Source organism: Argiope bruennichi, chromosome 1, assembly GCF_947563725.1.
Source record: "Argiope bruennichi chromosome 1, qqArgBrue1.1, whole genome shotgun sequence".
In the NCBI taxonomy this organism is placed as follows: Eukaryota; Metazoa; Arthropoda; class Arachnida; order Araneae; family Araneidae; genus Argiope; species Argiope bruennichi.
In genome coordinates this window covers 61,692,636-61,717,639 of record NC_079151.1, presented here as the reverse complement: position 1 = coordinate 61,717,639, position 25,004 = coordinate 61,692,636, and the positions used below count along the sequence as shown (strand labels likewise).

The 25,004-nt window shown below is 30.5% G+C and overlaps 1 protein-coding gene across 2 annotated transcripts; it reads right to left on the bottom strand.

The window, feature by feature from the left end:
• Positions 1-414: 414 nt before the first annotated feature.
• Positions 415-24,964, bottom strand: LOC129971063 (astacin-like metalloprotease toxin 5). Of its 2 annotated transcripts, none has more exons than XM_056084543.1 (6): positions 24,848-24,964; positions 22,367-22,440; positions 20,451-20,526; positions 16,102-16,219; positions 13,430-13,605; positions 415-697 (listed from the first exon to the last, which is right to left on the bottom strand). In XM_056084543.1, the coding sequence occupies exons 1-6, from the start codon at positions 24,885-24,887 to the stop codon at positions 462-464; spliced, it is 720 nt and encodes a 239-aa protein (XP_055940518.1). In that variant the 5' UTR covers positions 24,888-24,964; the 3' UTR covers positions 415-461. The 2 variants fall into 2 exon arrangements, with proteins under 2 accessions (XP_055940518.1, XP_055940511.1); XM_056084536.1 differs by lacking the exon at positions 415-697 and adding an exon at positions 9,408-9,689.
• Positions 24,965-25,004: the final 40 nt, after the last annotated feature.

Genomic DNA, 25,004 nt, shown 5'->3' with positions numbered 1-25,004 from the left:
CTTTTTTATTCCTGTTTTTTTTCAGTAATGCTACTGAACTGAGAGAAATAATAGTTTTCGTTCACTTTCTTAGATTGCTTCAAAAGAATTTTGCGTGTTTTAGTTAAGACACTGATGGAAATCAAATCATCTATCAGCGACAAAAATTATAATCTCTCTAATGAGAAATTTTTCTTATTGTTTCTTTGTTTTTAAAAGCCTGATAATAGTATATTTAGAAAGCTCACCATAATTTTTTGAAAAGTTGGAAGTTAAGATTATTGTATAATTGAGCGAAAAAATATTTGATCAACATGTTGCAATTTAAATACACGAACATTAAGATCGAATCAATGCCTTATATTTTAAAAAGCATTAACGATTTAAAGCTTTTTCTTATACAACGAAAGTGTTGTAATAAGAGTATAAATTACACATTGTTAACATTTTATTTAGATAAGCAATGCAGTTAATTTAAGTTGTTATAAGAATTTTTTGCAATCATAAAGGACATTAATTCGGTGAATATCACTGGCACTGGGTATGTTCTTTTCACCAACATCCAGCAGTCTGATTCCTTTCTTCTTCGACTTCATCGTTTTAGAACGGCCATCCCTGGAGAAGGTTTTCTCACCGTACAACATGATGGAGTCGTAGTCAAAAGTGTTGATGAGTCGGTTCTCGTGTGGTTTCAGTTTGGCGAATTGATCCGCATTTTCTAAAAGAATATGAAGAGAAAAAAATTTATAGTTATTAAGATTTTAAATTTATATTAGTCATAATAAAATTTATTTGTCCATTGTTATGACTGGTGATAAAATAGATAGAGGGTATACATAAGATTTCGATTCTAACTATGTTCCAAACCCAAAACAATTTCTAAACTAATAAAGAAAGGCAAGCACTTTCAATTTAAAAACAGAGGGTTTAAATGACGTAAATAATTTATTTTATGTTCATGAAGTTACTGCTGAAAATATTACAATTCTCTCCCCAAGGATCTTCAAAGTTTTACGCTCTTTCTGGTAGGCGGGTAGTCGTAGGGTAGACCAAGACTGATACGAATGTCTAAATTTTAACTTGTTTACCTGGTCCTATTTAGATTAATACTTTTACAAAGTACAATGTCTAAATGTATTTTATTAATTTGCTAATAAATTAAACAAGAATAGTTTGCTAATCTGTAATTAAAATTGATCGAGTTATTAAGCTTTGATTACCACAATTTTAAGTGGTTTAGAAAAATGCACAATCAATGAGTAGAGTTTTCTTGAGGCGACATTTGATTATATCAAATTAATGAAATCCAGATTTTTATTGTTTGACTTAAATTACATAAATGTAATTTTTTGTGATATGTAGAGCCTTTTCCCAACCGGAAGAATAAACTAATTTCTTATGAATTAGAAATAAGCTATTAAGACATTCTGTATAACGTTCGATTATTCGCAGTTTAAAATTGCATAAAGTGCTTATGATGATGTATGCAAAACCTTAATTTATGTAAATTAATTAACATATAATGCACAAAAATATTGATTGCTGTCTACAATTCTACAATAATCATCTTAATCTAACTTAATTTACCATGTATAGCCAAATCTAGGAATGATGAACTTATGATGAGTTGGGAATGCAGCAGTTTTTGTAGGTTAAGAAGTGTGGGCTATCTATGATTTATGGGAGAAAATTACTTTCCCTTGTATTAGAGATTAGCCGATTTATTTTCAGCCTACAATTCTATTATTTTCAGAAAAAATTCCTACAACTTTCCCGTCCATAACGTATTGTTAAATTATCGATTTATTTGTGTTTGAATGATGCTGGTGAAGAGAGCAAAGCCCTATTATAATCCATCTCCACCAACCCATATCTTAAACCATTTGACCACTAGTAGACAGAAGTTAATCTTCACTGGGTATTAGTCCAGTTTTGTGTTCTGCTTGGTGGGAAACCATCAGCAACATCCCCATTCACAACATTACTAAATACTTATCGGCCAAGAAGTGTTCAAATAATACTGGTTAAAAAAGCATTGCTTGAGTATAACCTTTTTTTCTCCGCGAATTCATGTCTTAAACCATTTGGACACTGGTGTATGAAGATTAATATTTGCTTGGCTTTAGTTAAAATCCATGATAATTAAATAACCCTAAAAACCAAAAATTACGGAGACCTGAAACGTAAGCCTAGTGAACCATCCCAGTTCATATTTTGGAGCTAAAGAATATTTTTTCCGATTTGAAACGTCAATTCGCACTTTCAAGAAATTGATATACAAGAAAGGGCCAATGTCTATTTAACCAATGGACACTACGAGAATTTGTACAAGAAAATATGTACGAGAATTTAGTGTGAGCCCTTCAAAGAAGCAAAGCTCTCTCCTAGGGTACTCAGCCAATCGTATGTAAAAACACAGGGTAGATATATTGCTGGGCCGATGGACCTTATTTTGCTTGAATGGATATTTTGGGTATTTAAACGTCGAAAGTGTTAATATTGTTCCCGATGACATTGTGGCGCCATTTCGTTTACGAGCAATCTTAGAATAAGCCATGTTCTAGGCACTGCTACACCTTTTGTTTACATAAATAAGCAATTAAGTGTTGATATATTTACACTTGAAAGCAATCTCCAAAAAAATATTTCCGTATACAATTTCAATTTGTTTGTTTTGTTTCTTTACTTTCCTTTTTTCCTCCCCATCATCTTTCTCCTCCTGTATTAGGCAGACAGTTTAAATCTGATAGTAAGGTTAAAGGGGTCATGGATTTGAAATACAGTTCCACAAAAGATCGTATGGGAAACAGGCGCAAGTGAAATGTATAGTTTATTTTAAATATTCTTTCGTCTATATTGCATTGATAAATGGATAATGGAATATTGGCTTTGTAATCATTGTTTATGTCCAAATTTGTTGTTAGCCAAGAACCAGTAAATGCAAAGTACCAAAAGTGGCGTTTAGGGGAAAGGAATCTCAAACTGGCTTCCTTCTAATATTTTGTAAAAAGGTAAGTGCAGTTGCTAATTATTTCTAACCAAGTCTTTTACACTGATGTTAGAAAAACCAAACCAGTGTCTCTATATTTGCTAAAATGTCAGCATTTCCTTCCGAAATGTTTAAGCGATGAAAGACTGACATTTGCGCACACAATGGTGGAGTGCAATGAATGTTAATGAATCCATCTAGTATGTGCGATTCGAAGGATATTTAAGATGATAGTCTGCATTCGACTTAAATTACCAAAGATTTATACTAATTTTTTAATTTTTTATCATGATTTTTTTCTTTCTAAATACTTCATTTTTTTGCTAATCGCTTTTTAATGGCAAGCAAATTGCCACTTATTAGCACAAAATTTTCAACCGTTATTATTGGATTCGCAGCAACTTTATAAGCAATCTCATTCTTTGCAATATCTGAATTTTCAGGAATCCAATAACAAAACATGTACATGCATGCCTTAAAAAAAAGAAAAAAAAGCTCAATGCATTTTCTTGCTAAAGAATTGCTTGAAGGAGAAAAAATTTCCATCGATACAACGACACTTTCTGAATCTATTTATAAAATAATTTATATCTATGACCGCTATTTTAACAACACTTTATATGGAAAATGTTCCCAATGTAAATACAGAGTAAAATGCGGGCAATTATACTGAAATTATTGTCCTTCTGATATATACGATGTGGCCTGGCGGTAAACCTTTGGAACTGGAGAACTTCAGACTCGATTCCACCGAAGAACCGTCGTGTAAACGGGTCTGGTTCAAGTTAAATCCCTCGGTGCCAAAGTTTCTCCCGCTAGTGTGATGTGGAAGCTTGGAGAGGAGGGTGCTAGCTCAGGTGTCGCCCTCGTCATCTGGCCGTGGTTTAAAATTACGAGATCCGTCCCAAAATAACCCTAATGTTGCTTTATAACGGGACTTTAATATAACTAAACTAAACTGATATTTACAGAATCACCCAGAAGACTGTCGGTCTTCTTGTTATCTTTAAAACAAATTCATAGCCAGATAACTGATGTCGACTATCAGAAAAAAATATTCAATTTAGTGCCGTTGATTTATTACATATTTCGAAAGTCTGATAAAATAATTTTCCATGGCGGGAACTCGTTAAATTTTTTAAGAGCTGGAAAATGAATAATATTTTATGTCTGAAAGAATTTGCCCAACTTTAAAACCAATTGTGCGAATGGACGAATAAAACATGACATTATAATGTAAAAGATGGAATCATCTCGAATCTGGACGCGCCTACAAAAATGAAGTGTACAGAGTTCGGATTGTAATTAATAACATCCTATAGTTCTAGCGAGAAAACCCTTTTAATGCACTCATGCTATTGGTTAAATTGTAAATTGTTCAAGTTTCTTTGAGAAGAATTCGAAATTTTCCGTAGAGCATAGGATATAACCACCAATTAGGCGGTAATTGCTGAGTCAAAATATGTGTATCAGATGAAAGAATTGTGTCATAATTAACATAGCCATTTGATATTAGGCCCACAGTAAAAATCGGAACAAAATAAAGATATCAGTATAATGGATTTCGAAGTTTCGTAAAGGACACATTTGTGTTCCATTAAAAAAAGCGTACATACAATTCTACGCACCCATAATGTATAGAGTGAATAAATGGTTGGAGGTGGGGAACAGAGCTAAAAATATATATCTCTACATATCACACACAAAACAGTGTTGAGGATGAACTCTCGGAAATTTCATAATATAATTGTAATTTTATAATTATCTTAAATATTAGACAGAAAATATCGTAGAAAACGTAATACAATTTATATTAAATTAAATTTTCATAAATTGTAAATTCTGTACTATTTTTTTTCCTTTAACCCCGAAGTTTAAATGCGTATTATTCATATTACTAATACAATTTTACTGATTAACTGTGCTTGCTCTGAGTCAAACTAAACTAGTAATTGGGATTTGTCTCTGTGGAAAAGAAAATATAGGCGTTTCATTGATCTTCGATATCACATCTATTTTGAAAAAAATCTTAGACCGCATATTCTAATCATGCCAATTTACTCAATAAATAAGAATTCATTAAATAATAAAGCAGGCGGTTAATGAATAATTCAATATTATATTGCACCAACTTTTAAAGTCATATTAATTTTAAATAATAGTAAAATCTTCCATGTTAATTCCTTTCAGAAAGAATATTTCTTTAAGAATTGTCTCATCATTTTATAAGAATCAAATGAACTAATTTCATATTAATGGAGTTTTTATAGAGGTTCAGATTCCAGCTCTTCAACTGATTTAAATCAATAAAAATGTTATGAACAATAGTTAGTATAATTATGAAATGAAAAATTTTTTACAAAATTTAAAGGTTGTTGAAATATAAATCTCCAATCGTATATTGTTGAGACTTATCAGTAATAGCAATATTGTTGAAATCTAAGAATAAAATATCACATTATTATTTTATTAACAAGGATCCATTTAAAAAATTGCAACAATGCTAAATCACTAATAATCAAATAATGGAATGTTTTATAATTGTTTTGAGCGAGTGATCTTTCGTGCTGGTGAAATTTGCTGCATAATTTATTTTAGTGAATTTTGAGTTTTGAACAAAAAAAACTATGGATGCCTTTGTTTTTATAGCAGTTTATCTGCATATTTTGTTGTGCTGTGTGATGATCACAACATTCGGAGAATTTATTTTTGTTCTCCCAATATTGGCATATGCTTTGCTAATGGAACTTTTTAAATATGCAAAGTCTATGATAATGTGCGAAACAGACGACTTTGAGGAAAACGCAGAGCACAAGACTGCGGTTCCCATAGTACAAAATCGATCTGTATTTCTTTTCTGTCAGGCTCTGGGCATAAACGCAGAGCTGGCAGATACTACTGATACCGAGACTGGAAAGCTCTCTCAAACATCAATTTTAACAGTACGCTCTTCAACTGTTTGGAGTTTCTGCAAAAAGCTAAGCATAAAAGCCAAACTTGAATTTCCAGATGATTATGAGCTCACCAAAAATGGCGAAATTCCAGTCGTCATCTCTAAGGATGTCTACATGATCTGCACATCCTTAGAAATCAAAGCCAAACTCCGTTCCTAAAAGGAGAATTTATCATCTTCGGATGCCAGGAAACTGCTCAGAAGTTGGCTGAGAACTTCTGAACCCTGGACACCAACCGAAGACTGAAAAAACAAGAATAAGCGAGGGATAATCATTCACATATTTTTTCGACATATTCTTTTACTGCTGCTTATTTGCGATATGTGTCACACAATGATGACAGTATGGTGGAATTTACTATGTTTCTTCAAATGCCAATTCTTTTTTGGAAGCTGGGTGAGAGTTCCTTACAAAGAGCAATTCAATGAACTGCTTATTGATGGCCATACTTTTAATCCTATCTCTTCTACTACTTATTGGAGGAAAAAGAAAAGAAAGTACTCGCTTTGTTTCTTCGAATGCCAGGGAACTGCTCAGAAGTTGGCTGAGAACTTCTGAACCCTGTACACCAACTGAAGACTGAAAGAACAACAATAAGCGAGGGATAATCATTCATATATTTTTTCGACACATTCTTCTACTGCTGCTTATTTGCAATATGTGTCACACAATGATGACACTATGGTGGAATTTACAATGTTTCTTCAAATGCCAGTTGTGTTTTGGAAGATGGGTGAGAGTTCCTTACAAAGAGCATGAACTGTTTACGTATGGCCATAATTTTACGCCTATCTCTTCTGCTACTTATTGGAGGAAAAAGAAAAGAAAGTACTCGTGTTGTTTCTTCGGATGCCAGGAAACTGCTCAGAAGTTGGCTGAGAACTTCTGAACCCTGGACCAACCGTAGACTGAAAGAACAACAATAAGCGACAGATAATCTTTCATGTATTTTTTCGACACATTCTTTTACTGTTGCGTGTTTGTTATATTTGTCATACAATGATGACACTATGGTGGAGTTCACTACGTTTCTTTAGATGTTAATTCTGGAAATTCAGTCAAGTTCCCTTGCCCTAAAATTGCTTAAAATACAAAGATCTATTCAGTGAACGATGAGTGCTTCCAACTGCCTTTATACCTCTACAGATTATTTGAGGAGGAACAAAATAAAATCCATTTAGTTTGCTACTTCGACTGCCTGAGACCTGTTAAATAGTTAACTGAGTGTTGCGGAATACAGGAATGACTAAAGATAGAATATGCATATTAATGAGTGATGAAAATTCTATATTATTCAGAGCGCAATCAGAAATATCACCTTTCCGGACATGTGCTTTCTGACGAACAGTTTTGTATATGAAAAAACTATGTAAATCAATACAATTGCCTAATATCTAATTAATAATTTCATACCTTATATAACTTTATAGATTTAATTCAAAATGATTTTTAGTTGCCTTTATTTACAATAGTGTTTGAAATAAATAATTTTGATTTTTGTTCATTTTGTTTTGATGTGAGTTTTTGCGTTTCATATTCTGTTTAAAAATTCAATAATTTAACAGATTTGCATTTCAATATTATAATGGATAATTTGTCTGAAAGGAAGAAGAATATGGAAATTCTATGCTGTCACCAAGAACACACAACTATTCGGAATTTCTGAATTTCTCCATATAAGGAATTGAGCGAAACATCTATTATAAAATCACCTCTTTAGAAATATGAAATATGCAAAACTAATCAAAATTAAATATATATTTCATTTTTTCAATAAATTTTTCCAATGCTGATTTAAATAAACTTTGATTAACTCCATATTAAAGTAGTTGGGTTTATTTTTCATATATACACGTAGAACAAATAGACGGGAGCTTTGCCGTGGGTAGTACAGCTGGTAGTTTAATATTTTCGGTATTTTGTCTCATTTTTATGCACCGTATAAATTGTAAACAGATGATAATCGTAATCTTTTGTCTTTAGTTACCAACAGTAGAATAAAAATCAAGCGAATTAAGCATTTAATGAAATATAGAAGAGGGTTTTAATGGTTTAATTATTAAAACTAATATTAATTATTAAAACGATATTTTTTTAAATTAAAACTATGAAAACCATTATTGTGAAAATTCGATCGAAAAAAATTGTCAAAATTCACGATACTTGTATATAACAATTAAATTAGTATCATGAAAACGGTAAATTTTTGCTATAATTTAAATCGTGTAATCTTAATTTTAGTATGATGACATTTTCGGAAAGTATAGTGAATAAGGAAAATCTACTTTGCAAAATTTTTAATTTATAATGATTCTAATGAAACTTTAAAACAAACAAACAAACCCTGCAGTTTTAGATCAAACGGTCTAGCTTCTTAAGTACCTAATAACATACACACTCACAAACACACACGCACGTACTGTATTACGATGTCTACATTGTCCTTGAGGTCCATTATTTATTCTATGAAAAAAAATTTGTTCCTGGTATAAAGCGTTGAAAATCAGTTTAGAATTATGTAATTATTGCTAAGCATTTCTGTGATTAATTTCATGAATTTTAACCACCTGCAGTGACAGGGAATTCACACGTGCTTGTGCCAAAACAATCCACTGTGATTTGCAGCGTGGCCACTCAAAGTATTAAATACCTTACAGAAATTGAAAACAGATTTCAATGCTCTAAAGGAATTAATTTTTGTAAAATCTTTTCTTCTTGTGTAGAACATCTTTCCACTACAAGTAGTTCAATATCATATTGGAGCAGATAAAATTCAAAACATTTCTTGTGTATATATTTTTGATTATATGTTCTTCATCTTTGCACATTATTTACTTCACTTGATAATGAAATTTTATGTTTTATTATATAAATTATCAATTTTTTAAAAAAAATTGTTGTCTTTATATCTAGTATTTATTTGCAGTATAATTTTTATATGCACATTTTTTTCTCTTTGCTCAAGATAAGTTTAATATCGATATTTTTAGAAAGTATGATTTGCTACAGTAATAATTTTCTTCTGCTTTTCTTCGTCTTTTTTATTCCTGTTTTTTTTTCAGTAATGCTAATGTACTGAGAGAAATAATAAATTTCGTCCACTTTCTTAGATTGCTTCAAAAGAATTTTGCTTGTTTTAGTTAAGACACTGATGGAAATCAAATCATCTATCAGCGACAAAAATTATAATCTCTCTAATGAGAAATTTTTACTGTTGTTTCTTTGTTTTTAAAAACATTGTTTTTAAAGTTTTTTTTGTTTAAATAGTATATTTAGAAACCTCATCATAATTGTTTTGAAAAGTTGGAAATTAAAATTACTGTATAGTTAAGAAAATGTAAGGGAAAAAATATTTGATCAACATGTTGTCAATTTAAATACACGAACATTAAGATCGAATCGATGCATTACATTCTAAAAGACATTAGCGTTTTAAGCTTTTTTCTTATACAACGAAAGTGTTGTATTAAGAGTATACATTACACATTTTTAACATTTTATTTGGATAAGCAATGCAGTTAATTTAAGTTGTTATAAGAATTTTTTGCAATCATAAAGGACATTAATTCGGTGAATATCACTGGCACTCGGTATGTTCTTTTCACCAACATCCAGCAGTCTGATTCCTTTCTTCTTCGACTTCATCGTTTTGGAACGGCCATCCCTGGAGAAGGTTTTCTCACCGTACAACATGATGGAGTCGTAGTCAAAAGTGTTGATGAGTCGGTTCTCGTGTGGTTTCAGTTTGGCGAATTGGTCCGCATTTTCTAAAAGAATATGAAGAGAAAAAAATTTATATTTATTAAGCTTTTAAATTTATATTAGTCATAATAAAATTTATTTGTTCATTGTCATGATTGGCGATAAAGTAGATAGAGGGTGTACGTAAGATTTCGATTCTAACTATGTTCCAAACCCAAAACAATTTCTAATCTAATAAAGCGAGGCAAGCACTTTCAATTTAAAAACAGACGGTTTAAATGACGTAAATAATTTATTTTATGTTCATGAAGTTACTGCTGAAAATATTACAATTCTCTCCCTGGCGACCTTCAAGGTCTTATACTCTTTCTGGTAGGCGGGTAGACCAATACCAATACCAATGTCTAAATTTTAACTTGTTTACATGGTCCTATTTAGATTAATACTTTTACAAAGTACAATGTCTAAATGTATTTTATTAATTTGCTAATAAATTAAACAAGAACATTTGGTTATTCTGTAATTAAAATTGATCGAGTTATTAAGCTTTGATTACCACAATTTTAAGTGGTTTAGAAAAATGCACAATCAATGAGTAGAGTTTTCTTGAGGCGACATTTGATTATATCAAATTAATGAAATCCAGATTTTTATTGTTTGACTTAAATTACATAAATGTATTTTTTTGTGATATGTAGAGCCTTTTCCCAACCGGAAGAATAAACTAATTTCTTATGAATTAGAAATAAGCTATTAAGACATTCTGTATAACGTCCGATTATTCGCAGTTTAAAATTGCATAAAGTGCTTATGATGATGTATGCAAAACCTTAATTTATGTAAATTAATTAACATATAATGCACAAAAATATTGATTGCTGTCTACAATTCTACAATAATCATCTTAATCTAACTTAATTTACCATGTATAGCCAAATCTAGAAATGATGAACTTATGATGAGTTGGGAATGCAGCAGTTTTTGTAGGTTAAGAAGTGTGGGCTATCTATGATTTATGGGAGAAAATTACTTTCCCTTGTATTAGAGATTAGTCGATTTATTTTCAGCCTACAATTCTATTATTTTCAGAAAAAATTCCTACAACTTTCCCGTCCATAACGTATTGTTAAATTATCGATTTATTTGTGTTTGAATGATGCTGGTGAAGAGAGCAAAGCCCTATTATAATCCATCCCCACCAACCCATATCTTAAACCATTTGACCACTAGTAGAGAAAAGTTAATTTTCACTGGGGATTAGTCCAGTTTTGTGTTCTGCTTGGTGGGAAACCATCAGCAACATCCCCATTCACAACATTACTAAATAATTATCGGCCAAGAAGTGTTCAAATAATACTGGTTAAAAAAAGCATTGCTTGAGTATAACCTTTTTTTCTCCGCGAATTCATGTCTTAAACCATTTGGACTCTGGTGTATGAAGATTAATATTTGCTTGACTTTGGCTGAAATCAATGATAGTTAAATAACCCTAAAACCCAAAAGTTACGGAGACCTGCAACGTAAGTCTGCTCAATCTTCCCGTTCATATTTTAGAGCTAAAAAATATTCTATCCGACCTGAAACGTCAATTTACACTTTCAAGAGATTGATATACAAGAAAGGGCCAATGTCTATTTAACCAATGGCCACTACGAGAATTTGTACAAGAAAATATGTACGTGAATTTAGTGTGAGCCCCTCAAAGAAGCAAAGCCCTCTCCGAGGGTACTCATTCAATCGTATTTAAAACACAGGGTAGAAATATTGCTGGGCCGATTGACCTTATTTTGCTTGAAGGGATATTTTGGGTATTTAAACGTCGAAAGTGTTAACATTGTTCCCAATGATATTGTGGCGCCATTTCGTTTACGAGCAATCTTAGAATAAACCATGTTCTAGGCACTCCTTCACCTTTTGTTTACATAAATAAGCAATTAAGTGTTGATACATTTACACTTGAAAGTAATCTCCAACAAAATAATTCTGTATACAATTTCAATTTGTTTGTTTTGTTTCTTTACTTTCCTCTTTTCCTCCCTATCATCTTTCTCCTCCTGTATTCGGCAGATGGTTTAAATCTGATAGTAAGGTTAAAGGGGTCATGGATTTGAAATACAGTTCCACAAAAGATCGTATGGGGAAACAGTCGCAAGTTAAATGTATCGTTTATTTCAAATATTATTTCGTTTCTATTGCATTGATACATGGATAGTTGAATATTGGCTTTGTCATCATCCTTATCAAAAAATTATAAGCTCTAATAATTCTCCAACATAATCCAATCATTTTCCATCTTGCAATAACTTATAGCTTCAAAAGCGATCGTGAGTTTAACTAAATTAGATTGAACCTCATTACTGATATTTCTTTTTACATTTTTTGGGAGGAGAAAGGAAAGGTAGGAGGAGAAAATTTTATTAACTTTAGCATTTTTCTATTTGGTGTAAATTGCTGAGGAGTGTGTGATGACTGCATGTTAAATAGTAACAAGCCGGAGTGGTTTCCCCAAAACTTTCTCGCATACTCTCTACTAAACTTGTTATGCCAGACAACGCCTTACATGGCATTGGCTAGCAATAGTAACGAAATACTGATTTTTGATATGAATTTAGCATTTTTACTGAATCTACCTTATCCTTGGCGAAGTATTTGGTGATTGATTCCTGAGATGCGTTTATAGTTTCCGAAAATTGAATTTGCGTTTCAGAGAACCAATCGAAAATCGAATGTTCTCCACGACCGATCGAAACAAATATTTAATACAAAATTGCACTTTTAGTCACAAAATTCCACACCAAATTTTATATATTTAATAATTGAGTTTTTGAATGATCGCGTTTGCTTATTTCTGAAATTATAGACGGAAAGATAGACAACTAATAGCTGGATTTTGCTCAAAATGTGACAGGTATCTAAACTTTAGATGTTAAATCTGTGTACCACATTTTATCTATCTAGCTCACTTCATTTTCTAATAATCGTATTACTTTATATTCGAACAACCAGACAGATGGACTTCCTCTGAATAGATTTTGTTCAAAAGTTGATAGAAATTTAGAAATTTAAAGTAAAGACCATATGTTGTCCGTCTAGCTCAAATTGTTTTTGGGTTATCTTTCTCATAGACAAACAGACGAACTTTTTCGAAAAATGTGTTTTCTGAACTCAGGGAACTCAAAAACGGGGAGATTTGTCAAATCTTGAGTTCGAATTTTTTGATGATCACTGTACTCTCTCTATACTAAGTATACGGGAAAATAAAACAGCATGAAATAAAGCATAACAAAATAATTATTATATCTATAGTTTGATTTTTTTTGTGTGTGACTATTTTAAGCCAAATTTTTGCGCAGTTGCTTCTGAGGGTAAAAACCCCTGAGCACCCGAGGGCAGAAGTCTGAATTTTAGCTCAAATGAAGATAGCACACACACACTCCCTTGCACAACCCCTTTTTACAGGGGGGCTCATTCACGCACCTCACAGAGAGAACGCAAGGAAGAGAAAAACCATGCCCGAACCAGGACTCGAACCCGGAACGCCTAGATAACGGGATACTCTACTCTTCCCTAGGCCAGGACGCCGCCATTACAGTTTAATATAAATATATTAAGGTATAAAGTTTAAAATTTTTAAAGTATTGAGTAGTGATTCGCACATACTCGATGGGTCCTCCTTACGCTTGCTCAGTCAGACGTAATTCAAAACATATGCACACTTTAAAATCTATTTTAATGCTTCAGTCTTCTACTAAGTGCCCCTAATATTTGCAATTAATGCCATATTCATTAAAGTATTGATATTTACCTGGGTCAATATTTTGCCAGAATATCAACAGGTAGTCGTCACGATCGGATCTGTTCTGCTCGTGATCAAAACCGACCGCATGGATGAGTTCGTGGATGATGGTCCCAAAGGAATGGCATCCAAGACCCAAGGAGAGGGGCTGGGCCTTTCCCGTTTTACCCCAGTGGGAATAACACCTAAATGATGACATGATCGGGAATTAAATAAAAATTCACGAGACATTTCTGAATACTTCTTAAAGTAATAACATTGAAAAGATAACACTGATAATTATTTCGTTAATTCATGCTCTGTTTAAAGGAAATCTTCAAATCAGCTTAAAATTTAAAGTATTCTCAATTTGAAGTCTTGTTGAGTTATTTATTGTATATGTTATTGTTTATAAAATAATGTATAACATGTATAACAAATAATGTAAGGTATAACAAAATAATGTATAATGTATAACATCGATATACTCAATTGCATTTGTTTTTGTTTGTGTCAAACAGAACTTTCAGAGTAAGAAAATTACGAAAGAAAGTCTTCATTAAATTTAACTACAACGAAAATGTTTCAAAAATAAGATTTTAAATAAATATTCTGAAGTTTTTGTTGTTTTCTAGGTCTTTTTATTGATTATAAGTTTAAAGATTTTAAATTTTTGAGCTTGTAAATAACTTGTGTATATAAATAATATAAACTAATATTCTTGTGTATATAAATAAATAACTTGTGTAATAAATATAATAAATAACTTGTATATATACTTTGAATTTTGAATACTTTTATGCATTTTTCTTTATTTCGTGTAGTAGCCACATTTGTCTTAATTTTAATATAAATATCTTATGCATAACTTGATGTTTGTGATTTCCTCAGTAAAGTATTTCAACATAAATTGCGACTGACATTACAATGATATTATTTTAAAGGACTTAAACTTGTTCTTGGGTACATGAATCGCCATGAATCTTCTTGTACATAAATCTTCTTTTTTGGGTACATGAATCTTCTTGTTTGGGTACATGAATCTTCTTGTGCATGAATCTTCTTTTTTTGGGTACATGAGTCTTCTTTTTTTGGGTACATGAATCTCCATAATAGAATCGCACCCGTGACTTCATAGTGTCATTTTGTATTGAGGTGCTTAAGTATTCTATTTCAAATTGCATGCTGTCTTTTAGCAATATGTAGTTCAGTTTTGGATTCTACAAAATGGTCTAGATAATGAGTATGAATTTTCATCTTTAAATTTCAACCATAGAAGCAAATCATGTGATTAAAAGTTTGCTGAAATAATGAAAAAGGGTTAAGTTTTATTGTAATAATAAAATCTATTTTTAAATTTTTTTTAAAAAATAAAATATTTTTTTTGAAATTTATGAAATATTTTTTAAACTTGATTGGATTAAAGAAAAATTTGGTAGCAATTAATCAATTAACTAAGTTAACTGATGTCATTAAAAGACACTTTATTTAACTTCAAAACAATGCAAAAATTAGTTTTGTGCAATAATATTTTCGAAAGTTATCATGGAAAAATACACTATATTTGATTTACTTCTAATTAACTTAAATTTCCAAAATTCGTCTGCTCCTACACATATACGCACATTAGTATTTTATTTGTGAAATAAAAAGGGTTTGTGAAGTTCCTTTACTTAATTTACTTTCTTAGTGACATTCAACCTATTCTATAATATAGAGATTATTTAAATAATTTTTTAGTAGTAAAGCTGTTTTTTTAATTTGATTTTTCCTTCCTTTTTTTTGTTTAATAAATGTAATTAATGATTAGATTTAAAAATAATGTAATTTGATTGTAAATATATTAAATTTTATTTGATTTGTTATCTGAGGTTCATATTTAAATTTAAAATTTAGAAAAAGGAAAAGAAGAAAAAGAAAAAAAAATTCTAACCTATGTAATTTGATCATAATTATTATATCAATCACAAGTCTGGTATTATGAAACGATCGACTGTTCCATGTTGGCTAATTATAGATTGCTTTAAGTTGCTTAACATCCGGATAATTGAATCTATTTCCTTGATTTCATAAATGATAAGAAAATTCCATTGAAATAATTCTTTATTTTAAGATTTTAAGGGCAGAAGTTGGGGCAAAAGTCAGAATGTTTAGGATTTGCTGTTTTTTCAGTTACGTCTATGCAATATTCTAAATATATCATTTTTTTCACGTTTCTATATAGATGGACTGTTTAATATGTCAGGGGATATATAAAGATAGCTAATTTGAATTTGAAGAAAAAAACTCACCACCTTTGGCAACAAGAAAAATTATTAAAAATTAAAACTGAAATGACAATTTTTAGTACTGAATTGTTTATTTTTACGACTCTCTGATTTACTTGGTGATTTTCAGATTACGTATTGATCATCAAGATAATGGGTTTGCAAGGAGAGCTTTGAATTATATCATGGTCTCTAAGATCCATTATACACAAAATGCCAAGATTAATTATCATAATAAGCCCCGATGTTGTTATTTTTGTGTTTATTTGGCGATTTTCTGATCATTCCAAGATCACCAAGCCCCGTTATACAAAAGACGCCAAGATTATTGGGGACTGTTTGCATTTTCTGTGGATTTGTTGCAGGGGCCGTAAAAATAAACAAGTACCCTTGAAAATTTACAAACATTTTTCAGAGTCAAAATTATAAACTCACCCATCTCCATAAAATACCCTTATGAAGTCTGGTTCTCTGTTTTTTCTGGGTACGAACTTAACGCAAGTTCTGTCTGAGATATATTTCATTGCTTTCTCGATGTCATCCTTATTGTCCTCTGGTAGAAGAAATAAATACATTCATGAAGTGGAGGTCAAAATGAAAACTAAAACAGGTAGAAAATTCGTTTTTGTAGGGAAATGATCAGAAGAAATGGAAAAAAAAGTTATATTTTGAAAAATAATTAAAAAGAAAATAAATATTCAACGAATAAAATAATTCTATGATACAATACTGTAATTTTGAAACAATGTATTTGGAAATTTATATAACTAGAATATATAACTAGTAATATAAATATATATAATTATTTAAAAAAAGTATTCATCTGATGCAACGCAAGTTTTACACTTTCTCATATTTAAAATGAATTCTTTAGAACTGATGTGTATGACGAAATATTTCGTCATTACTACTGCAATGGGCATGATGACATTTTTCGTCATGGAAATTTGCCTTAATATTTTGAAAGTTCCATTGTCCCCATTGTGAAACGAGTTGAAGAAAACTTTATTCCCCAGTTAACAGGTTAAAGTAGCACATTAGACTTTCAAATTCACATTCTAGCGTTTTTCTTATAGCATATAATTAGCATATAATAAAACTAAAGCAATATAAGTTATCATGTATTGAGTGTTATTTACTGACATACAGTAAAAAGAGATATTAGGATACAAGTAGATTAGTAGATTTTTTTACAGAGGTAGATCAGGTGAATGACAGAGAGAGAACACATTACTTTCCTGTACTATCTACTATTACTACATTACTATTACTACATTTTGATATATTTTAGATATTTAACTGAGTTTGAGATGCAGATAGTGAGGTTTTGGTGGCAAACTTTCGATTTAAAATCCAGATCGCAGTTTCGGGACCTCTTGCCTCCAAAGAATCACGGCCTTGATGTTCACTGAATCCGGGTTTGTTATACGATTTCGGATAGTGTATTGTGAGTATTTCTAGAGAATGGTGTCTGCTCAGATGTTTGCTTTTTTAGATTCAAGTGGCACATTTAAAAATATTTCTGAAGTGACTTCGAGACTCAATCAGAGAAAATTGTATTTGAAGATAACTTTTTGTTATCAAATGCCTGCAAAAGAGTACATGCTGAAACAATCAGATAGATGGATATAGAAAACTAAAGAAAATTTATAAAGGCCATTTAATAAACAGAAAAAAAGACAGTCGAAATAGAACGTATTCTCAAAACATTTTGCCAAAGGAAACAAAAGGAAAATCTTAGGTGTATCATACCTCTGATATCTATCTCTGATCATAACTATAAATTAATATGATCTTACTGTGAACAGATCAGGTATACCAATTTATAAAATAATACAGATTTATTAACATTAAAATTATCTATTTATTCTCTTGAAGAGACTTTGAATATTATTTATGCCTGAAGAAAATATTGGAAGTAATTTAATATTAATGCAATATTAGAATAACTTGGGTGGCACAGATTATTTCAAAATTTTATATTCAACTTAATAATTATATCATTTGATGTGCCATTCAATTTGTCAAAAGTTTCTTCTAAATGCCCTTTGTACTAGTTTTCAAAATGTCAAATTAGAAGAAAAAGAAAGAGCTTAAGGGGTTTTTTTTATGTCCGAAGGTGATAAAATCTTATTTGATATTCCAGATTTCCTTAAAATGTGGCATACATTATTCTAAGTATGGAACATATATCAATCAGCTACGTTTACATATATACTGATATCTTCTATCTATACTTATAATAAAGCTCAATGTGTGTGTGTGTGTGTGTGTTGGCGCTCTACAGGCCAGACCGTTTGACATACAGCTACCAAATTTGGTACATGTATACCTTGGAGGTTGGGAATGTGCACCTGGGGTTTCTTTTTTCGAATTTTTAATTCGAATTTTAATTATTAATTAAAAACTAACTTTCCCGCCAAAAAAATCTTCCATTTTCCCCACCGCCAACTTTTCCGCCAAAAAAATCTTCCATTATCCCCAGCGCCAAACGAGAAAGGCTTCAGTTTTTTTTTCTCCCAACAGTAATGACGCTAGGGTTAAAATTTTTCGGCGGATTATTTCAATCGGTTTTGTTTATTTTCTAATTGTTTGATGCATTTAAAATTAAACATTGTTAATGAATCAATCTTTCAGATTCATTCTGAAGTACTTTTGAATTAAAATAAAACAGAATAAAGGAAATTAAAAATTTCTAATCCGCATAGCATTACCCCAACTGGCGTAGAAAAAATCACGTATTTGCGTTACGTAACCGGCGAAGAAAATTCACACATGCGCATTCTGTTCTGATTGTTGCCATGACAACGTTATCAATGGATGATTTAAATTATTTTTGGGTTAGTTGCATGCTTTTGTAAGTAAATTGTATTTATGTTAGTTATATATTTTTTGTATATGCTTATAGTTTTAAGTACATCGTTTTTTAAGTAGTTTTTTTAAAACCTGTTTTCAACCGTTTATTTTAAACGATTCGTTTTATTTTCTTAGTGTTTGATGCATTTAAATTTAAACATTGTTAATGAATCGATCTGCTCATAATGAATCTAAGAAAATTTTGTTGACCAACTCTTGAGATATTACATAAATTAAAAAAGATATTCTTTAGTGCCCATAAAGTTTAAATGCTGAGTGACTCTATTTTCAGTAATCAGATTATAAAAAAATGCTTTGTTTCAGTAAAAAATATTATTATATTAATTGAAGATAAATTCTTTCCACTTTAATTTAAAGCATAAATTCTACCGTTTTCAACCGTTTATTTTAAACGATTCGTTTTATTTTCTTAGTGTTTGATGCATTTAAATTTAAACATTGTTAATTAATCGATCTGCTCATAATGAATCTAAGAAAATTTTGTTGACCAACTCTTGAGATATTACATAAATTTAAAAAGATATTGTTTAGTGCCCATAAAGTTTAAACGCTGAGTGACTCTATTTTCATTAATCAGATTATAAAAAAATGCTTTGTTTCAGTAAAAAATATTATTATATTAATTGAAGGTAAATTCTTTCCACTTTAATTTAAAGCATAAATTCTACGGGTGCTAACAGAAAATGAGAGAGATACATATTACGTTATGACTGAAGGCCTTTATAATATTATGAATGAATTATATGATAATCAAAATTTGAAGTTTTAAAATATTTTGATGAAGAAGCTATTAAAGTAGAAATTGCATAAAATATTTAATTATTAAAATTTTAACGAACATTAAGATTGGCGAACCGGCTGGTCGCCAAAGGCGGCTAGTACTTATATAAAGCTCAATGTGTGTGTGTGTGTGTGTTGGTGCCCTACAGGCCAGACCGTTTGACCTATAGTTACCAAATTTGGTACATGTATACCTTGGAAGTCAGGAATGTGCACCTGGGGACCCTTTTTTTGAATTTTTAATTAGAATTTTAATTATTATATAAAAATAACTTTCCCGCCAAAAAAATCTTAATTTCCCCACCTCCAAATGAATAAGGCTTCAGTTTTTTCCCCACGCTAACAAGGATAGGCTTAACATATTTTCGGCCGCTTATTTCAAGCGATTCTGTTTATTTTCTTATTGTTTGAAGCATTTAAAATTAAACATTGCTAATTTATCGATCTTTCAGATTCATTCTGAAGTACTTTTGAATTAAAATAAAACAGAATAAAGGAAATTAAAAATTTCTAATCTGCATAGCGTTACCCGAACTGGCGTAGAAAAATTGTGTTACCAACTGGTGTTGAAAATTCAAGAAATGCGCATTGTGTTCTGATTGTTAACAATTATTTTAAACGGACGCGGACTTGATTTAAATTATTTTTAGGTTAGTTGTATGCTTTGTATTATATTAATTGCAGATTAACCATTTCCGCTTTAATTTAAAGCATAAATTCTACGGGATTTAACAAAAAAATTAAAGAGATACATATTACGTTATGACTGAAGACCTCTATAATATTATGAGTGAATTATATGACAATCAAAATTTGAAGTTTTAAAACATTTTGATGAAGAAGCTATTAAAGTAGGAATTACATAAAATATTTAATTATTAAAATTTTAACGAGCATTAAGATTGGCGAACCAGCTGGTCGCCAAAGGCGGCTAGTAATATTTAAATAAACCAATTTCCAAATCATGAAATTTTAAGTATTTTTTTTCGAGAACTAATTTTATCTTGTAAAGCTTGTTTTTTTTAATGACCTTTCCTTAGAAGTTGATAAACAATAATAAGGTTATCAATTGGAGCCATATCTTGGCAAAAGTATAATTAATTGATGAAATTGATGTTAACAGTTACCTAATGCCAGATCAATTTTATAGGGAATAATTCCACCAGGCCATCTTCTAGCCTCGTCCGGAAGAGCATTACGATCCTGTAATAAATGTAATAAATCAAGCTAGCTTGTTTAAAAAAATGAGAAAAAATACACATACAAAATGAATTACAGTAAGCAAATTTTATACCTTTGCTTTGGCTGCCAGTTTTACGACAGTTTCAAAATATCCAATATGTGGGATCTTCTTGAATTTTGTCTCCATGATTTAATTTGTTTAATATTGCATGAATTTGGGATTTTTTTTAATATGAAAATAAAAATTTCGGTCGATTTAATCCTTAAATAATTTTTATTATTGTACCTTTGTTAATCATGATAACTCGTTTCCTTGTTCATTGTGATTATTACCTGTAACGCCGATAGCCACGAGTTCATTACCACGAGTTCTTGTATTCAATAGACAATTCGCACAAGAACAATCAGCTGGAGGCATTGCATTAATTTCAAAAGTATTAGTTTCAGCGCAGGCGTCAACAAGAGGGAAAAAATAAAATAATAATTCATTAATTCTTTTTTTCCCTTTCTTTGGTAAATTTAATATCTGAAGTGGAATTATTTGGGATTAAATACAATATCAATGATACTTCTATATTCATGCAATTCACAATCAAGTAGTTGCGGTGAACGCTTATAAGCCAGTTAACAGCGACGCTGCAAGGCAATTGCTTTTGTATTGTGGTCATGTTACGGGGCTGCGAACCACAAGGTCCCAGGTTCAATCCTTGCCCATACTATCCGCCACACATAGTCATGCAATTTTTTTTCTGAATTTTTGTAATTTAATAAAAATATTTTTTCGGAATTTTCAACACTTGATTTCATTGTTAAACTAAAGTTCACTATTCAGGAAAATTGAAGTTTTCAGATTCGGACATCCTTATTGGTGCGTCAAATATTGACTTGCGTGATTCTTCCCCTTATTGTTGAAAATTAATGAAGAAGGATTCCGTTTAGTATTATGTGATTTACATGAAGAATAAGAAAGCGAAGTTAAAATATCGCAAAAATTAAATGAGCCGGATAGTTGAGCTTTTAATATCACTATGAGATCAAGGATCTTGAAGTAAGTGTACTTCATTAAAATAACCTAGTTTTTATATCTGTTAAAATTAATGCTTACAAATATTTTCTTGGAGGAATTATGATCAGGAATTCATAGGTACGAGATTTAATCCAAAAATTAAACGCAGCAAATATTCCTGGTGAATTGGCTGATCGCCAAAAGTCCTTTGTACAAAATATTCTAGTTAATATTTCTTTTTTGCAAGTTTTTATTTATATACAGTAGACTCCCGATTATCCGCGCCTGCAGCACAAAAAGTTTTTTTTTTTGACTGATTTTTTCAAAAAGGTGCAGTTTTACAGTTATGCTTTTGTAATTACATAATACATTACAGTATTAAAACAGTACATCTGTATTAATTTTTCTGTGTATCCTTGACGCCTCTCGTAAATACAAAGCACTTTTCTGTTTTCATTAACAAAATGCATTTTAGGTTAGTTTTCAGTGATATACTAAAATATCAAGCGTTAGTTAAACATTTCCTGCTGTTTATTTTACGTTTTATTGTACATAAAACTATTTTTCAAAGTTGGAATGACTGTTTTCTTTTTTGCTATACCCGTTTTTAGCTTTTTTCGGATTATCCGCGATTTTTGTTATCCGCGACGGCCGCGCCACCCAATTCCGCGGATAATCGGGAGTGTACTGTATTTTGATTTTTTTTTAAAGGCACTATATTTCTCTATGCATTAAAGAAAAAATTACAGTAGTATTGTATGTTTTTTACACAATTATTGGAATTATTCGGATACAGGCTAGATAAATAAAAAAAAAGTGAAATGATATTAGAAACAAAAACTGAAATGAGCTTACTTCTGCGCTTTCAATGCCCAGGATATCTCCATGGTAGAGATCGGGGTTCTCCATAGGATGCCTTGGAGAGCCACCTAATTTAAAAAAAGAAGATTAAAATTCAGGCGTATATGTACAAGGCCATCTGCTTTCGTCATATATTTCATTTTACTTTTAATTTATGAGTAAGGAAAGTGTTGCTTTCTCGAAACATTTTAGAAATACACGAAAGTGAAGTATATTCATGTGCTTCTGCAGTATTTTTGAAGGATAAAATAGAAGAATCCATGTTTTTAAAATAATATTTGATTCAAATTAAAGTTCTAGCAAGTGTTACTTAGTAGGATATGTTGTTTTCGAGTTCTTTACAATGATACAATAATCAGAAGGCTTAAGAAAGTTATCGTACCTCTCACTTATTATAAAAGAATGAAGTCTCAAAATAATTTATTTTTATTTTGATTTATTTAAATTTCCCGAATTCATATCTAAGCAGAGTGTACACAATTCATATCAGAATTAAAGGGTACACAAATTACTCTAAAACTAAAGTAATCATTTCACGTTAGAATCGCCTATAACTATGTGTGCCATCTTACACGTAGATGCACGTTATTAGAACAATCTAAAATATTTTATTTACGTATCGCCACAACATACAATTCGCCACAACATAGAATTTCAAAATAAAATATGTAACTCAAACTTTATATAGGTCACACAAATAAGAAATATCCCCATTGGGATTTCTATAAAATGGAAGTTGTAACAAACGTTTACAACCACACACAAATATTAGAGACCGGCAATGATATCAAAATGTATGCTTGTATCGGAAAGAATTGATAATAAAATAAAATGTTATATAATGAAAAATAAACAAATAAACGACAATGTTTTTAATTTAATATAGACATTTCATATCCAGTGGGATGGGTAGATTTTAATAGTATTTTGAGTTCACTTCGTTATCATCATCAAACGCTTTTATTTAACTTGATTCGTTTCATGTTTGTTAAGATAAATCCTCTCTCTTTTTTGATCGATTTTCCTCTCACTTTTTTGTATCTGCTACAGTCCTGTATTTTATGTTCTCGATAATTACATACCATTTTAATATTTTCATAACTTATATCTTATATCAAGTATGTGAAAAAATTGATTTCAACATTTCGTTTTATTTATAATGAACACATACCAAATTTCATTACTTAAGTTTTGTGTCTGAACTATAACATATATATGCTTGTGAATTTACAAAAAGACGGACAGTCAGATCGCTGCCGGAATTGATTAAAAAATGATATTCCATATGAAATGATAATATTCCATATGTTAAAGCTATGTTTTAATCTCCTTGTCTAACTTTCTACATTTTGTAATTATCACTTTGATTCGTTCTCAAATATACACACTTTCTGAGAATCGATTTAGTTCAAAATTTATTAAAAATCTATATATTCGGTGTAAAGATGACATACCAGATTTCATGCCTCTAGATCAAAACATTTTGGTTTTATTGTATGTATTCAGAGATAGACATGCTTCCAAAAATGTATTTTCGAATTTACAGTGACCTGAAAGCAAGGATTCATCTACATCTTTGAGTCAAATGTTGTGACAATTACGGTACTTTGGTTTTGTATACTTCGCATTAGAGAAAATAATAATGTGAAATATTTTTTTGAAGTGCAATTTTTTATCAGTGTTGCTCAAAATGAACCAATAGTGTGAAATACGATACTATTCAGTATAAATTTATATACCATAATGAAAAATTTATATACCATAATGATTTCTTTGAAACTGAGATTTTATTACACTGAACATTCTTTTAACCCTTTCTAGGGCCGTGGGAAGTATGCTTCCCACCAAATTTATCAATCTTTGTATGAAATTATGTAGGTTGACATAAGTTCTGACACATTTTTTTAGTAAGTCAGAAACTTAGATGCTTCAGTTCTTTATCTCAGACAAAATGATGTGTCTTGATTTGTTACTTAATTATTAATTAACCAAATTAATTAATTAATCAAATTAAGTTTATCTAATAAGCTAAATGAATCCCTTTTCTTATTCTAAATTCAAGCCTTTAAAGGGTTAACCAAAAATAAGCGCAGTTTTTGTTTTCGTTTTACACGACCTTAAAAAAGCACACAATAAAGCAGCTTTTCCCTCTAATCAAATGTCGATTACATGAATAGATCTAATAAGAAATGCATTGAAACGATCAACCCTATTGACTTAATACCTATTATATTTATGTTTATGAGGTAAAAAATGGCTGGTCTATATTTTCTTGCAAGCTCCATTATTTTTTTTTCAGATACTATGCTTTAATTCGTGATTTTTTATAAAAATATGCATATACAATTTTACATCATAGAAGTTAAGAAGGCTATTAGAAATTTTTATAATATCGGACATTTATATCTTAGAATCAACGAAAATGAATAATTTGATTTCTTTTAAGCAAATGTTATTTTTGAACAAAATACTTACATGCTGTTGCCAGTAAAGCAAAGAAAATGACGATTTCCATACTGAACTTTTAAAGAAGTTATGGATAATTAAGTCGTCTTGGTAAGCAGTTTCAGTGATAAAGGTGAAAGGTTTCTGAATTCAGAGAAAAAGAACACCTGCTTAGTATCAAGACACA

Excerpts from the sequence above, each read along its gene's own strand:
- LOC129971063 (XM_056084543.1), bottom strand. The coding sequence starts at position 24,887 with ATGGAAATCGTCATTTTCTTTGCTTTACTGGCAACAGCAT. Across the intron at positions 16,220-20,450 it reads TAAAATTGATCTGGCATTAG|AGGACAATAAGGATGACATC; the intron begins GTAACTGTTAAC and ends TTCTTCTACCAG. Across the intron at positions 13,606-16,101 it reads AGGGTATTTTATGGAGATGG|GTGTTATTCCCACTGGGGTA; the intron begins GTGAGTTTATAA and ends GTCATCATTTAG.